Genomic DNA, 16,487 nt, shown 5'->3' on the forward strand with positions numbered 1-16,487 from the left:
TAACATCAAAAAGAAGAGCCTCCTTATGGTCCATTGAGTGACAAAATATGGAGCAGGCACTGGTGTGAGGTAACGATCTGAAAAGGTGTGTATGAAACAGTGCCGGACAACGCAGGAAGACAAATACAAGTAAACAATCATCCTGTCTCATCTGAGGATCACACTGGAGACCTCCTTATTACTTTTCAGACGTATGACAGACTGGAGGTAACTGATGTGATGGAGACGTGTCCATGCACACCCTCTCATCTGAGGATCACACTGGAGACCTCCTCATTTCTTTTCAGACGTATGACAGACTGGAGGTAACTGATGTGATGGAGATGTGTCCATGTACACCCTCTCATCTGAGGATCACACTGGAGACCTCCTCATTACTTTTCAGACGTATGACATGCACACCATTTGGTCCTTTAAGCTGAAGTTTCTGTAGTCAGGTCTCCCATGTTCAGAAAGTTTTAGGCTATAAGTTCATAAAGGTACAACGTAACTTGCTCTGCTCTCTTCTCTCTCTTTCTCACAAACACTCCCTCCTTCTCTCTCTCTAAAACACACACACTGTCTCTCTATCTCTCTCTCTCTCTCAGTGACCCGTGTGTTGGTCCTATGTCTCAGTTTAGTTCACTGAAACGGTGATACTGTTTGTGGATGCTGTGAAATAATTTGGGAATTCTTTCCTTATTTGTTGAACCTGTGAATTTGTTGAATGCGCGTTTGCCCAACGCGTGTTGCACTGTATTAAATTATAAAAAGAGACCTCATGTCAAACCTCAAACACTCCCTCCCTCTCTCTCTCTCTCTCACACACACACTGTCTCTCTCCTCCCCTTCTCTCTCTCAGTGACCCGTGTGTTGGCCCTCAGTCTCAGTTTAGTTCATTGAAACAGTGATACTGTTTGTGGATGTTGTGAAATAATTTGGGAATTCTTTCCTTATTTGTTGAACCTGTGAATTTGTTGAATGCGCGTTTGCCCAACGCGTGTTGCACTGTATTAAATTATAAAAAGAGACCTCATTTCAAACCTCAAACACTCCCCCTCTCTCTCTCTCTCTCTCTCTCACACACACACTGTCTCTCTCCTCCCCTTCTCTCTCTCAGTGACCCGTGTGTTGGCCCTCAGTCTCAGTTTAGTTCATTGAAACAGTGATACTGTTTGTGGATGTTGTGAAATAATTTGGGAATTCTTTCCTTATTTGTTGATCCTGTGAATTTGTTGAATGCACGTTTGCCCAACGTGTGTTGCACTGTATTAAATTATAAAAAGAGACCTCATGTCAAACCTCAAACACTCCCTCCCTCTCTCTCTCTCTCACACACACACACTGTCTCTCTCCTCCCCTTTCTCTCTCAGTGACCCGTGTGTTGGCCCTCAGTCTCAGTTTAGTTCATTGAAACAGTGATACTGTTTGTGGATGTTGTGAAATAATTTGGGAATTCTTTCCTTATTTGTTGATCCTGTGAATTTGTTGAATGCACGTTTGCCCAACGTGTGTTGCACTGTATTAAATTATAAAAAGAGACCTCATGTCAAACCTCAAACACTCCCTCCCTCTCTCTCTCTCTCACACCACACACACTGTCTCTCTCCTCCCTTCTCTCTCTCAGTGACCCGTGTGTTGGCCCTCAGTCTCAGTTTAGTTCATTGAAACAGTGATACTGTTTGTGGATGTTGTGAAATAATTTGGGAATTCTTTCCTTATTTGTTGAACCTGTGAATTTGTTGAATGCGCGTTTGCCCAACGTGTGTTGCACTGTATTAAATTATAAAAAGAGACCTCATGTCAAACCTCAAACACTCCCTCCCTCTCTCTCTCTCTCACACACACACACTCCTCTCTCCCTTCTCTCTCAGTGACCCGTGTGTTGGCCCTAAGTCTCAGTTTAGTTCATTGAAACAGTGATACTGTTTGTGGATGCTGTGAAAAATTTACTAAGACAATGAAGTGGGAATTCTTTCCTTATTTGTTGATCCTGTGAATTTGTTGAATGCACGTTTGCCCAACGCGTGTTGCACTGTATTAAATTATAAAAAGAGACCTCATGTCAAACCTCAAACACTCCCTCCCTCTCTCTCTCTCTCACACACACACACACACTGTCTCTCTCCCTTCTCTCTCAGTGACCCGTGTGTTGGCCCTAAGTCTCAGTTTAGTTCATTGAAACGGTGATACTGTTTGTGGATGCTGTGAAAAATTTACTAAGACAATGAAGAACATAATTTGGGAATTCTCTCCTTATTTGTTGAACCTGTGAATTTGTTGAATGCGCGTTTGCCTAACGCGTGTTGCACTGTATTAAATTATAAAAAGAGACCTCATGTCTTCTGATGGATGAGATCGTTTACCTTTGCCTGCAAATCAATGTAGTGTCGGGTTTGTAGGAAAGCAAGAAGCCCAGGCTGAGGAGGGACACAAAAATCATTTGTTTGGCTTCCTTTTCCTGTCCTCATCACATAGATGGGGCGATTTATCTGTCCAAAGGGAAATAGTGAAGAAAAAAATCTTAATGAATAAATAAATACATTTTTTCCCCATTTTTCACAAAAATAGGAAATTTATCTTTAGAATCTATTTTGAAAAAAGAAGACAGAGTTAACGTTGATGTAATTGATTGGTACACACTTGGCAATAGGAACTAAATTTCTTTCTCAAGGAAAAAAAAAATGCCTCCAACTGTGCTCGATCCTAGAATGTCTGGTTGTAAAAGCAATACCTTATCGACTCAGTCACCTCATTCACCTGTAATAGTTCTTGTGCTAAAGAAAAGAGTGGGGTTTGATATAGAAAAAAAAAGAAGAAAGATCAACTCATTCATGGTTGTATAAACAAAGACAAAGAATAAAAAAGGATAAAGAATTTTACCTTGATCAAGAGCTCTTTCAAAAGTTGTTGGACATCAATGTTTTCTTTGCCCTTCAATTTACAATCTGACAGTATAGAAGACAAAAAAAGAAAAATAAAGCAATATGAATCAATGAATTGAATCGTACAATTCAATGAAATTCAATATTAATAATAATAATAATAATAATAATAATAATAATAATAATAATAATAATAATAATATAATAATAATAATAATAAAAATAATAATAATAATAATAATAATAATAATAATAATAATAATAATAATATAATAATAATAATAATAATAATAATAATAATAATAATAATAATAATAATAATAATAATAATAATAATAATAATAATAATAATAATAATAATAATAATATAATAATAATAATAATAAATAATAATAATAATAATAATAATAATAATAATAATAATAATAATAATAATAATAATAATAATAATAATAATAATAATATAATAATATAATATAATAATAAAATAATAATAACTAATAATAATAATAATTAATAATAATAATAATAATAATAATAATAATAATAATAATAATAATAATAATAATAATAAACACTTCTAATTGCACCTACAGGGTTCTGGACACATTACACAGCAAATGTAAAATGAAATAAAATACACATCACAAATGTTTGCACTCAACTAAAATGCTATTCTAAAAAGATGTGTTTTCAAATGTTTCTTGAATATATCCAGAGTTGGTGAGGATTTAACATCATTAGGCAGACTGTTCCAGATCCTTGGGCCGCAAGTTTGAAAGGTTTGTTCTCCAGTTTGCCTTCTGCATCTGGGGATGTTTAGATGGAGGACGTTTTTGGACAATCGACGAGATCTGCACTGTGTTCGAAAGGAGAGCAGATCACGAAGGTACTCTGGAGCTATTCCGTGAACACACTTATAGACAATTGTGACTTTTTGTATATCACACGTTCAGATACAGGCAGCCAGTGTAGCTCAAGCAAAAGCGGAGTGGCTTCGTTCCTTTTTCCTTTTTGAAATATGAGTCGTGTGCACTGTTCTGTATCCTTTGGAGGTGACTCATGTTTTCCTTTGTAGCACCAAACAACTAGGAGTTGCAGTAGTCCAGTTTGGAGAGAAGTAATGAGACAACAATATTTTTGCACACATCCTTAGCCAGATATGGTCTAATGTTGCTGTTATTTCGTAGTATGAAAATGATGTTTTATTTCATTTCTAATACAAGGTTTTCGAAAGTCAGATGGCTATCCAAAATCATCCAGAGATTTTTAGCTTTGTAAGGTGGTGAGTTTCACAAAGACTTTTGTTTTTTCTTCTGCAAATAAAAAGGACTTCTTTCATATCACCACTCAGTTTAAATTTTTTCTGAGACAACCATGTTTTTATATCTTTGATGCAGTTTTCATATTTTTTTTCTATCTTGAATGCGATGCTCGAATTTACGCATGTGCCGTAGATCTGTGAGTTGTTAGTGTAAAAATGAGACATTGGTGTTGATGTATCTTCGCAACAGGTCTTGTGTAGAGAACAAACAATACTGGTCCGAGAGGGAATCCTTGGGGAATACCATACATACAATATCTCTTGTTCGACTGAAGTTGATTCTTCTATTGACACGAATTGTTTCCTCCCATACAAATAATCATCTTATTCTACATACTAAGTGTTGCTGTTGACTTGAAGTCCATTGTAAAGTGATTTAAGCACATTTTCATTTAGTGGATACTGTGCTACAAATAAGCTTAAGGTTTTCTTTTCTTTTTTTTTTTAAAAAAAACTCAAAGCTCAAATAAGTTATCAAAACTAAATCTTACCTTTCTTTCCATCGCCTATAATAATCAGTCGACCATGTTCATTTGAGGCAGTCCATCTCTGACAAATGGCTGTCAAATCTGTATTGAAGTCATCTGAGTCAGAGATGGCTGCCTCCCACTGGATAAAAAGAGCTGGAACCTCGCACTGGCAGTAAAAAAAACAACAAAACAAACAAACAAATTTATATAGCACAATATCCACTAAACGTGCTCAAAGCGCTTTACAAAGGGTCCCTGGCCAACAGCAACACTTAACATGTAGGATGGGACATGACGCCTGTTAGGTCAAAGTAGTTTTTTTTCGTACAGAGACAACGCTGTTAACAGTCAGGTAGTCATTTTACACCTGAGTAGGTGAGAGAATGTGACTGAAGAGCCTTTTCTAAGGACTCAACTATGCGCCATGCGAGCCTCAAACCCCAGACCTTCCAGTCTGAAAGCGAGTGTCATACCACAAGACCACAAAGCCGCTCAAGTAACAAGTAAGAAAATATCATATTAATGAGGAACAATGATAACGACAATAAAAAAATAATAACATTCTCACATTAATATTTCTTTTTCTGACTTTATAGCTATGTTCTGATTTTTGGAAAAATGTATATTAATATAATAATAGTATATAGTGCTTAGACCTCAATCTTTATGTGTGCTAAATAAGACAATTTGTGCTCTTAATAGGGATTTGTAGAATAAAAATAAATCTCTACAGACCTTAAACCTTGTCTGTAATAAAAAAGGTGCGTGCACATCTTTTATTGTAAATCCCTCCCTCTCTTCTGGGGCATCAACTTTAAAGAGAGACAAATACTGGAAATTCACAAATGCAAAAGGAGAAAAAAGACTGTATAATTATAAAGGATTGTTCAATACAATCACTACATCTTCCCATAATAATATATGCTCTACTGATCAGCCATGATAATAAAGGGAACATTTGAAAATATCAGGTTTCATAGGTTACTTAGCAATATGCTTGAGCTGAAGTCATTAAAATGAAAACAACCTGAGTCAAATCACTTCAATAAAATACAAAATTTTCTTGCTCAAAATTATAGTCCGATTCCTGGAAGAAGATAAACTGTGTACATATTCCGCGTCTGTAGAATGTATGCATGAACATGTCTTAATGAAGGCTCGGGTAAACGAGATTTATCATACACATGTTGTCATTTACACTTGATGCTGTGGAACAAAATCACGGAAGTCAACGACGATAACATTAAATTATGTTTTGAATTGGTCACAAAACATTAACCATTTCTCTTCGGAGTTTGATTGGACTCTGACCTCCAATAGAATTTTATTTTTTACTAGCAAAGCAGAGTCAGCAATGTGATTTGGGCTTCATTGAATGCCGAGTAGCATGGCTATATATCACACTAAACAGTCAGGTCTCCTATAATTAGCAGCAATATATTACATATATACATAATAGATCCATAGTGCGACTATGTGGTCTAGTGAGTGGTATGACACACGCTATCGGATGTCTATTGGTATGACACACACTTTCGGATCGGAATGCCCAGGGTTCGAGCATTGCTCTTTACTCACATTCTCCCACCGTACTCAGGAGTACCTGGCCATTAACAGCTTTGTCTCTGTATGAATAAATTGCATATTATGTCCTATATGTCCAGTCCTAATAAATGTTAAATGTTGCTGCTGGCCAGGCACCACTATGTAAAGCGCTTTGAGCATGTTTAGTGGATATTGCGATATCTATATAACAAACAAAAAAAAAAAAAAAGTCTGAATGGAATCTTGCACAGTGAAAACAATCTGTAATAATCAGGGGTGAGAATGACTGGTCACAAAAAAGGAGGAAATTTTTCATCTTGAAGATCATGACCCATCCATGCAACCATAACCTATAAATTTGAATTTCACTAAAATTCACTGAGATGCGATCCAACATTTGTCTCGCAGCAATTTCTAACACGACTCAGTGGAATTTCAAAAGTTGAAAGTGTAATTACAACATTTAGTGGTTGTAGTAGGGATGATGATGTGGTAGTGGTTGTAGCAGTAGCGGTGGTAGGGATGATGTGGTAGTGATTGTAGTAGTGATGGTTGTATGGATGATTGTGTGGTGGTGGTTGTAGTAGTAGCGGTGGTAGGGATGCTGTGGCAGTGATTGTAGTAGTAGTGGTCGTATGGATGATTGTGTGGTGGTGGTTGTAGTAACTGTGGTAGGAAAGATGGTGTGATGGTAGTTGTAGTAGTAGTGGTGGTAGGGATGATGATGTGGTGGTGGTAGTAGTAATGGTAGTAGGGTTGATGATGTAGTGGTGGTTGTAGTAGTAGTTGTGGTAGGAATGATGATGTGGTGGTAGTTGTAGTAGTAGTGGTGGTAGGGATGATGTGATGTTATTTGTAGTAGTGGTGGTAGGGATGATGTGGTGTTATTTGTAGTAGTAGTGGTGCAAGGGATGATGGTGTGGTGGTGGTTGTAGTAACTGTGGTAGGAATGATGATGTGGTGGTTGTAGAAGTAGTGGTGGTAGGGATGATGATGTGGTGGTGGTTGTAGTAGTGGTAGTAGGGTTGATGATGTGGTGGTGGTTGTAGTGGTAATTGTGGTAGGAATGATGATGTGTGGTAGTTGTAGTAGTAGTGGTGGTAGGGATGATGATGTGTTATTTGTAGTAGTAGTGGTGCTATGATGATGATGTGGTGGTGGTTGTAGTAAAATTGGTCGTAGGGATGATGATGTGGTGGTGGTTGTAGTAGTGGTAGTTGGGTTGATGATGTGGTGGTGGTTGCAGTGGTAGTTGTGGTAGGAATGATGATGTGGTGGTAGTTGAGGTAGTAGTGGTAGTAGGGATGATGTGGTGTTATTTGTAGTAGGAATGGTGCTAGGATGTTGGTGTGGTCGTGGTTGTAGTAAAAGTGGTGGTAGGGATGATGTGGTGGTGGTGGTAGGGATAACGATGTGGTGGTAATTGTAGTAGTAGTGAAGTGGTCTGTGTGTGTGTGTGTGTGTGAGAGAGAGAGAGAGGGGGGAGGGAGGGAGGGAGAGAGAGAGAGATTAAAAAGGCAATAGGTACCTACAAAAGGGGGAAAAATCCAGACCCATTTGCCCCTCCTCTTCCCCTTCAACTAGCTAATCAAAGAACACCACTCGTCTTCTGTGTCAACGGTGACATCTGGTGCCATTCTGTCTGGCCCGACGTCATAAAAACGGGACCGTCACCAAATTTCACGAGACTGAGCACAGGTGTCAAAATATGACATAAGACATAATGGTGATTTTGGGGTTTTGAGGAAAATGCTTGACACGGCAAATCCAGGGGAAAATTTCTGAGAAATTCTCAAAATTACTGATTATTTATCAAAAAAAAAAAAAAAAGAAAAAGAAAAAGGAGGAATTGTGATGGGGATGGGCGGAGATAAACTACCATTTAGGCGGAAATCCGCCTTTAGGCGGAAGATTCTCAGCCCTGAATAATGTCCAGCTTTAGTTTGAAGTACGAATAGTGAAAGTAATACTATTTGTCTTTATATACTGCCACGATGGGTGATAATATTCGTCCTTATGAATAGACTAAACAGTAAGGAAATAGTTTTTGCAATTTGAAACACTGATGAGTACATAACACTTCAAACCAGATAGAGATCAACATCTATTTATAAGTAAAAATGATTCCTGGAAAAAAATACAGTATTTTCAAGGCTTTGATGAATGTGATTACTAATAATACCAACCAAATCCCGATTGATAGTCAAATGTCAGCATGGATGAATCAAACCAACGTTTGACATTGACATTCTCTGCCTGGCAATAACAGTTTGGCAAAAGTCCCCTGCCGTGTGCATTCTGATGGGTCCAAAGTACTTGGAACTGTCCATAGTCTGGAATGATCCTGGCCAACAACACTCTACAACTGGAAACCTAATTTAAAAGACATTTATGAGCCATCATTATCTCATCTCAATCAGGCATTTATTTACTAGACTTTACTTTAACCATCTGTTACTGATCAAAGAAATATGAGACAAATTCATGTCTCTGTTGATTACTATGGGGCAATGTTTTATTTCACTAGTAGCCCCACTTCTACATGGTGAATATATCGGGTGTGATAAAAAAAAAAAAAGGGAAAAGTTTAGAAGCCTGTAACCACCTGATTATAACTGATGCAAGTCTGAAATTCCACCATAATCAAACAAATTTATTGAATTTTATGTACACAAAATTTCAGAAAAATTTATTGAGAAATATTTCTTTGACAATTTACTTTAATAGATCGACACCTCCAAATTGCTAAATTGAAGATTATGATGTAAATCTCAAATTTTGATGCGATCTGTCGATCCCCCATTCTGCTTTATGACTGTGAACCCCCCACCCCCCTATTGATATTCTTATGTCTTAGATAATGATTCAATTCCATGAAATCTGAATTGACTGTTTTAGCATTGCTTTTGAGTAAAACGTTGTATGACTCTTATACACAGTTTGACATCGTTGTCCATATTATGCTGTAGTCCATTTTTATTCAAGTCAGGATACATTGGAGACCATTTAATCTTTAGAAATATCAAATGTGGTTTCTGCATCGTATTGAAAATTATGTGACATTGTTAAAAGGAAAACTCATCCAGAAGCTATCCCAAAAGGCCATTTGGTTTTCAACGAGATGAGATAAATTTCTATTCTAGTCACACAACACTGCTTAAAACAAGATGCAAGTTTTGGAAACTATCGATAATGTAATTTTTATATGACTTCGGTATGACCAGCATAGTTTCTTAACCAATCATTGATCTATAATCAAACTAAGCAATTATTAACTTAAGGTATTGATCTTGTTGCTTGAAAATTTCTTATTGTTTCTGATTAGTTTTCTTCGTATTGAAACAGCGTCACAATTTTTTCGAGTTTTTTTTTTCTCTATATAAAATATTGTCTGACTATCAGTTGATTCCTTGGAGGTGCCACTTTTCTATCTTGGCTATGTTGGAGTACATTATATCTCCCCATCCCTACTCTTAATCTCAGAGTAAAACTTGCCGCTTGTGGAATACTATCTGTAGAGTGTTAAATGTCGATGAAATACATCGTATGTTTTTGTTTTTTAAGGAATTCATGGCGCTTGCGACATATTTAGGTAATTTCAGCACCAGTAAAGAGGAAGAAAATGGGATGGCAAAAATTTTTTCTAGACTTGCAATTGAAAGCACAGAAGAAAAAGTAATGGAGATAAAAAATAAAGTGAGTAGATGTGACTCATATATAAGGGAACAACACAAAACAAACAACGTTTCGGCCCTTGGCCTTCGTCAGGAGACAGTAAACAAAAACACAAACAAATATGTAAATTTACAAAATATCACATTTTGTCAAATGTGGAAATAAAGTTAATGTGAGGAAAGGGCGTCGAGTGTGGATGCAAGAAGTGGCGCGAGAAAGAAAAAGTAAAATAAAGGGGAAGGGTTCAAGTAGGGAACAAATTTAAATTCCAAGAACACGACATTATAAGTGCACTAAGGTTGAGATCACCTAAAAGTCTCATCGTGACACAGGCACAAGATCCCATAAAAAGGAATACACTTAAATGTTTATAATTCATTATAGAACAAAATATAATGCATAACAGAGATATGATTTACAAGGGAAAAAAAAATAATCTCCCAAAACTACATAGGTATACATTTGACTGTTTCCCTCCTAGCGAGGACTCAGATCAGGGTCGGAATAAAACTAAGTAATCCCATTACAAGATACAGACAGAAAGCAAGTTGGAAAGCAGAAAAAAGTCGCAGTAAGTGGCTCCCTACCCAGTATTGAAGGACAAAAGACCCCACACAGTTATAATGTTATTTGTGTTATGAATTGGAGGTGGTGTGAATGAGAAATCCATTTGTGAATTTTTGTAGGATAGTGATGCATTTCTCTCAGTGTGTGTCTATGTGGGTGTGTGTCTATGTGTCTATGTGGGTGTGTGTTTGTGTGTGAATATTCATGTGAGGAATGTCTTTTCCCTACCATATTTATTGATGTTGTTGTATTATCTATTAGGTAACAGTTAATATTCTTGTTGGTTACAGTATCTGGTGTGGTGACAGTGGCTTTGTCTCCATTTACAATATTAATATGGTAAAACCTGCACACACACAGTGTGCTCCAATATATGTACTTAACGAGTATGTTTGCGTGTGTAATCAACGTATAGTCATATCTTTTAAACAAATTACAATTATCCATCTAATAAAACTGAAATGAATGGCAGGTTTGTCTAATGTTTCAGTTTCAATTACCTTTTTCTTGATAGTCGATAGAATACTTTTCCGTGTACTAGCGGCACAAAATTCATCCTCTATGACAATTTGTTTGTCCTGATTGAAAGACAGAAAACATAAGTAAATCATCGTTTTATCACTGTTGATCTCCCTTTCTCATAATCATCAAATTTGTCTTGTTTCTGACAAAACACATTTTTTCATTTTGCCCAGAAAAATTAAAAAAAAAAAAAAGATTGGGCTTTTATAGTGTAGTATCCACTAAACGCGCTCAAAGCGATTTACAAGGGGTCCCAAGCCAACAGCAACATTTAACATGTGGCACGAGTCATGACACCCGTTAGGCGATATTACCATTTTATTTCCAGATGGATACAACATTGTTAATAAATAATGATAAATATTTATACCGCACATCTACCCCTAAATGAACAGAGCGTTAACAGACAGGTGCTCATTTTACTCTGAGTACAGTGAAAGAATGTGAGTAAAGAGCCTTTTCCAAGGATTCAACTATGCACCGCTCAGAGCGGGACTCAAATCCTGGACCTTCCTATCTGAAGGTGAGTGTCATACCGACTAGACCACATAGACGCACAAATATAAAAAATCTTAAACAAGCCTCGGGTTTAAGGGGAAAGTGTGGCTCAGTGTGCGATCTTTGCTTCGTACCCGATAGGTACTGAGTTCAATCACCCACTGCTGCGCTGTGTTGCCTTGAGCAAGTCACCTCGCAATAGCTCACTTTGCGGCACTGCTCTGCGGCTGGTGCCTGGGTTATTCCAGTCTTCCCTTGGAATAGACCCTCAAGACAAATTTCCCCTTGGGGATGAATAAAGAGAATTATATTTTTAAAATATTATATAAGATTTTTTCTGACATGTTTTGGGATATTTTAATAGATCAATAAAGATTAAATTTTCTGAGCAAAATGAAAAAAATAGTCAGAGGACAGTAAAACTTTGGCAGATCCAATAGCTCAATTGGTCGAGCGCTTGCTTCACATGCAACAAGGATTGGAATAGATCCCGATTGAAGCTGAGATCTTTTTCTGACCTTCCTGTCAACCCAGCAGTCATTGGGCAGCTTGGTCTGTTTTTGTTTTGTTTGTTTTTAAGGGTTTTACGGCGCTTGCAACACATTAAGGTCATATCAGCGCCAGTAAATAGGAAGAAAATGGGATAGTAAAAAGTTCTAGAATTACAATAAAGCATCCAAGAAAAGGGAAGACAAAGGGGAATTGGTTCAAATAAGAAACAGGTGTAGATTCCAAAAGCACTCTATCAAAGTACTCAGTTTGAGATCACTAAGAGTCTCATCCAGACACAAGCACAGGTCCCCGCTAAGAGGAACACACTCAAATGTTTTACAAATCATATATAATATTTTAAAAAGCATAATACAGTGCATAACAGAGAGATGATTTACAATGAAAAAAATATCATCTCCCAAAACTAACTATACATTCGACTGTTTCCCTCTCAGCCAGGACCAGGACAAAACCAAGTAATCTCATTCCAAGACAAAGCCAGAAAGCAGCTTGGTCTGTAAGATTTGCTGGAAAGTGCTTTGTGATAGACTGGCGGCATTCCCAATTGCTATTGTTTGTTTTATGCTGTATATATGAATCCTTTGTCCATCCAGCATGATGAAGTAGCTGCTTCTGCTACATCTGTTAGTTCTTTTCAAGAGACTAGATTTTGGTTTCTATATTGTGAAACTGACAATTACATTTTCTTGCTACCATTTTGATTGGATGTTAGTCTATCATAAAGTACTTTCCACTAGATCTAACAGACCCAGATACCCAATCACTGCTGGGCGGGATTTAAAAAATATCTCAACTTCACTCAGGATTGATCTACCAACTTAGCTATCTGAATACCCATGAAAACCTATAGAGAAACAGAAAAAAAAGCCTAGAAAATTATTATTTTTAAATATAGGAAATAAGTCTTGCTTATGAAGTCCAAGTGGAAACAATAAATATGTGCTTAGTAATGGATTCAGTTATTAAATAATTTTGATGTTCTTGTTTGTTTGGTGAAACATGCTTTTAAATAAATCACAAATTATTACCTTTTTCAATTCGGAAACTATCTGTAATGAAACATCTCTCAGTCCAAAAGCAGGGTTGTCTTCAAAAACCTTCTTAAGAGTAATTTTAACATGGTCTTGTCTAAGTAACGATTCGGGTAAATAGCTTAGTTTGTTCTGAAAAAAAAAAGGACAGACATTATATTATCCATATGAATTGTCTTGACTTCTTTATAAACTCAAACGTTTTTGCATGTCCCGATGAGGTCGATGAAATCTTGATAGAGTGTAGTTTATCACCAAGGCTTATATAGAACATATTTATGCTCCTGCCTGTGTGTGTGTGTGTGTGTATTTATGTGTAGGGGTGTGTGGAGGTGAGCGTGTGAGTAAGAGAGCGTGTATGCAACAAATTAATATTATTTCTCTATAACCAGTTGACGTTTATAAAGAATATGAAGATTGATTGACGAATGCTGGAGAGAGATATATGGATAAGGGAAAGATAGCAAGAGGAGACAAAAAGAAAAAGAGTGAAACAGAAAAGAGAGAGAGAGAGAGAGAGAGAGAGAGAGAGAGAGAGAGAGAGAGAGAGAGAGAGAGAGAGAGAGAGAGAGAGAGAGAGAGAGAGGGGGGGGGGGAGAAGGGAGTTTAATTGATGGGGTTTTTTTTTCTGATTAGGAGGAAGTTATAAAAACTTTTCTTTAAACACACCTATAACTGAACTGCCACGCTTGACCTAAACGACCCCCTCCCCCATCCCCTTCCTTTTCGATCATCAATGACGTCTGGTACCAGTTTATCTAGACTGACACCATAAAAATGGGAATGTCACCAAAATTCATGCAACTGAGCACAGGAGTCCAAATATGACACAAGACACGACGGTGATTTTTTTCACGGATCCACCACTTGATCTGAGCTTTTATAAAAGAGGAAAATGTTTGACAGGCAAAAACAGCAGAAAATTTCTGGGAAAATTCCAAAATCCCCGGATCCGAGGAAGATTATCATCTCTGCCCCTCAGTTCAGCAAGCATGCACACACAGACGCGAGGGCGTGCACATACACTCGCACACGTAACCCATTGACTGATAGCGTATGGGCAGAGGGATGGCATCTTTCCTTTCTGTTCAACACAAACAATTCTTTCTAAAAAAATAAAAAATTAAATGGGAATGTCCAGTTTGTTCGAGATTACAGTGTTGGGCCTTAGTAAGTGTTCGAATTTTTCGTATTGCCAATACTAATGAAATAGATGTGTATTAAAACGGGGAATTGTACCGAGTTTGAGATTTCCGTGATTTCAAGATTTGCGTGTTCCCGTGTATATTATTATTCTATTAATATTAATGTATTTTTGTCTATCTATCTAAGTATTGATTTTCAATTTCAAACATTGTGCACCCAATGACAAATTGTCATTTTTTTTCAGGCAATAAAGATCATGGCCACCTCTATTCTCAGTAGTACTGCGAATAATAGATAGCATTGACTTTCCTTATTGACAGTAGTGCTGTAAATAGTAGAAAGATATTTCAGATATTTGCAGGGTACTACCGCAAACTCGGGTACCCAAATAATTTTGGGGGTTTGAGAGGGGGGAAACTTTTTTTTTTTTAAAGTCTATTAGGGGGGTTTGGGAGGGGAGAGACTTAAAAAAAAAAGTTTCCCCCAAAATTATTTTTAAAAAAGTTTCCACCCTCCCAAAACCCCAAAATTATTTGGGTCCCCGGGTTTGCGGTAGTACCATTTGCAGTAGTAGTGTAGCACTTCGAAAGATTATTGCCATTGCCATTGCTTATTATTAACTCATTGGCTTGAACAACATATGGTACAACTGACAGTATTTACTTTAACTTACAAACAACGGGGGACCAAACATGAATATAAGATCAGAAGTGTGGTTTCCAGTGGAAGACATGCTTTGCCTTTGTTTTGTATTTGTAGATAGAGCGACTTTACTTTGTTCAAGAAACAAATAATTAATGATTATAAATGGAGTGGAGTGCTCTTTACGATAGATAGACTTCGGGTATTTTTTTTTTTTTTTTTTTTAGTTGGAGCGAGTGAATGGCTGCTTCCCCTGTTTACATGTCCAAATCTATTAAAATTCAATTTATCTTAATTTTTTTAGGGGGAAATCCAGGTGAACAGTGTGTATGGGCTTCTTGGGGGAAATTAATGCAAAAGAAAAATAATGGGTTCGCGTTTCGAATCTTTCGCACAGATTTAGAATTTGGAATTCGAAGTGACTAGATATTACCACATAGTTGAAAAGTTATCATTTAGTATGTAATATCGCTGAACAACAAGATATGAAGTGAGTAGAAAAGTGCCAGAAGACAATAGAGAATAAAAATTTTTATTCTCTATTGTCTTCTGGCACTTTTCTACTCACTTCATATCTTGTTGTTACCAACATAAGTGCCTGCTCCACTCACTTTTCTGAATTAAAAATTCACCCCATACACCGGAGCATACTCAATGTCTCAATCGTTTCTATGTTATATGTTTGTGATGAGAATATTGGCTATTAAGCTTAACTGCTGGTCAAAATTACTTCGCGATGGTGGTGAACGAATCGGCGATCTCAAGAAGTGGGTGAGAGAGGGATCTAGAAATGACTTTGGGTTTGAAACGAATATTTTAGTGTTCGTGGATAGCTCACACGGTAGAGCCACGCTCTCACCTGCCAGGCGGAGTTGTCGTACCAATAAGGTCGCAGGTTCAAACCCCACCACCGCCGTGAAAAAAATTTTTATTCTCTATTGTCTTCTGGCACTTTTCTACTCACTTCATATCTTGTTGTTACCAACATAAGTGCCTGCTCCACTCACTTTTCTGAATTAAAAATTCACCCCATACACCGGAGCATACTCAATGTCTCAATCGTTTCTATGTTATATGTTTGTGTATTGGCTATTAAGCTTAACTGCTGGTCAAAATTACTTCGCGATGGTGGTGAACGAATCGGCGATCTCAAGAAGTGGGTGAGAGAGGGATCTAGAAATGACTTTGGGTTTGAAACGAATATTTTAGTGTTCGTGGATAGCTCACACGGTAGAGCCACGCTCTCACCTGCCAGGCGGAGTTGTCGTCAGGGACGGCTGGTAATAATGGGCAGGGTGGGCAAATACCAGCCTGTTTTTTCAAGTTATAAGCTGTATTACCAGGTCCGAAATAATCAAATCTAAATTAGATAATTTCAAAAGTTACTACTTAAACTTGATACTTCGTACTGAAATCAATTTGTGTGTATTTTTGATAGATTGCGAATGACCATGCACCCCGTAATGCATAAACCAGGATACGCTCCTGTTCTTTTTATCACCCCCCCCCCTTCCTCCCCAACCACTCCACTCCGCCCACATCGTCATCTCATCGTCACGTCGCCTGACGGTGAACTAACTCCGATTTTTGCTGTCTGGCCTCTCTAGTTCTAGGTCGGGCTAATTCAAATGAGCCCACCTTAATAACCAGTGAACACTGAATAGAGCTTTTGGCAAACGAACTTTTTCTT

The 16,487-nt window shown here is 37.2% G+C and overlaps 1 protein-coding gene across 2 annotated transcripts in view; it reads right to left on the minus strand.

Annotated features, from left to right (window-relative positions):
- The window catches only part of LOC144966258 (uncharacterized), a 30,212-nt gene extending 15,000 nt beyond the window's left edge, over positions 1–15,212 (minus strand). Inside the window, exons 1-8 of one of the 2 annotated variants that reach the window (XM_078902459.1) lie at positions 14,829–15,212; positions 13,007–13,141; positions 10,946–11,023; positions 8,390–8,576; positions 5,394–5,470; positions 4,680–4,824; positions 2,863–2,927; positions 2,346–2,471 (exon numbers count right to left, since the gene is read on the minus strand). In XM_078902459.1, the coding sequence (XP_078758585.1) occupies positions 2,346–2,471; positions 2,863–2,927; positions 4,680–4,824; positions 5,394–5,470; positions 8,390–8,576; positions 10,946–11,023; positions 13,007–13,141; positions 14,829–14,888 (873 nt within the window). In that variant the 5' untranslated portion in view covers positions 14,889–15,212. The remainder of the gene's footprint in view (positions 1–2,345; positions 2,472–2,862; positions 2,928–4,679; positions 4,825–5,393; positions 5,471–8,389; positions 8,577–10,945; positions 11,024–13,006; positions 13,142–14,828) is intronic. The other variant, XM_078902460.1, reaches the window with a different exon arrangement.
- Between the last annotated feature and the right edge of the window lie 1,275 nt (positions 15,213–16,487).

The sequence above is a fragment of the Berghia stephanieae genome, chromosome 2, assembly GCF_034508935.2.
Source record: "Berghia stephanieae isolate SIO BIC M18660-M18661 chromosome 2, UCSD_Bste_1.3, whole genome shotgun sequence".
NCBI lineage: Eukaryota > Metazoa > Mollusca > Gastropoda > Nudibranchia > Aeolidiidae > Berghia > Berghia stephanieae.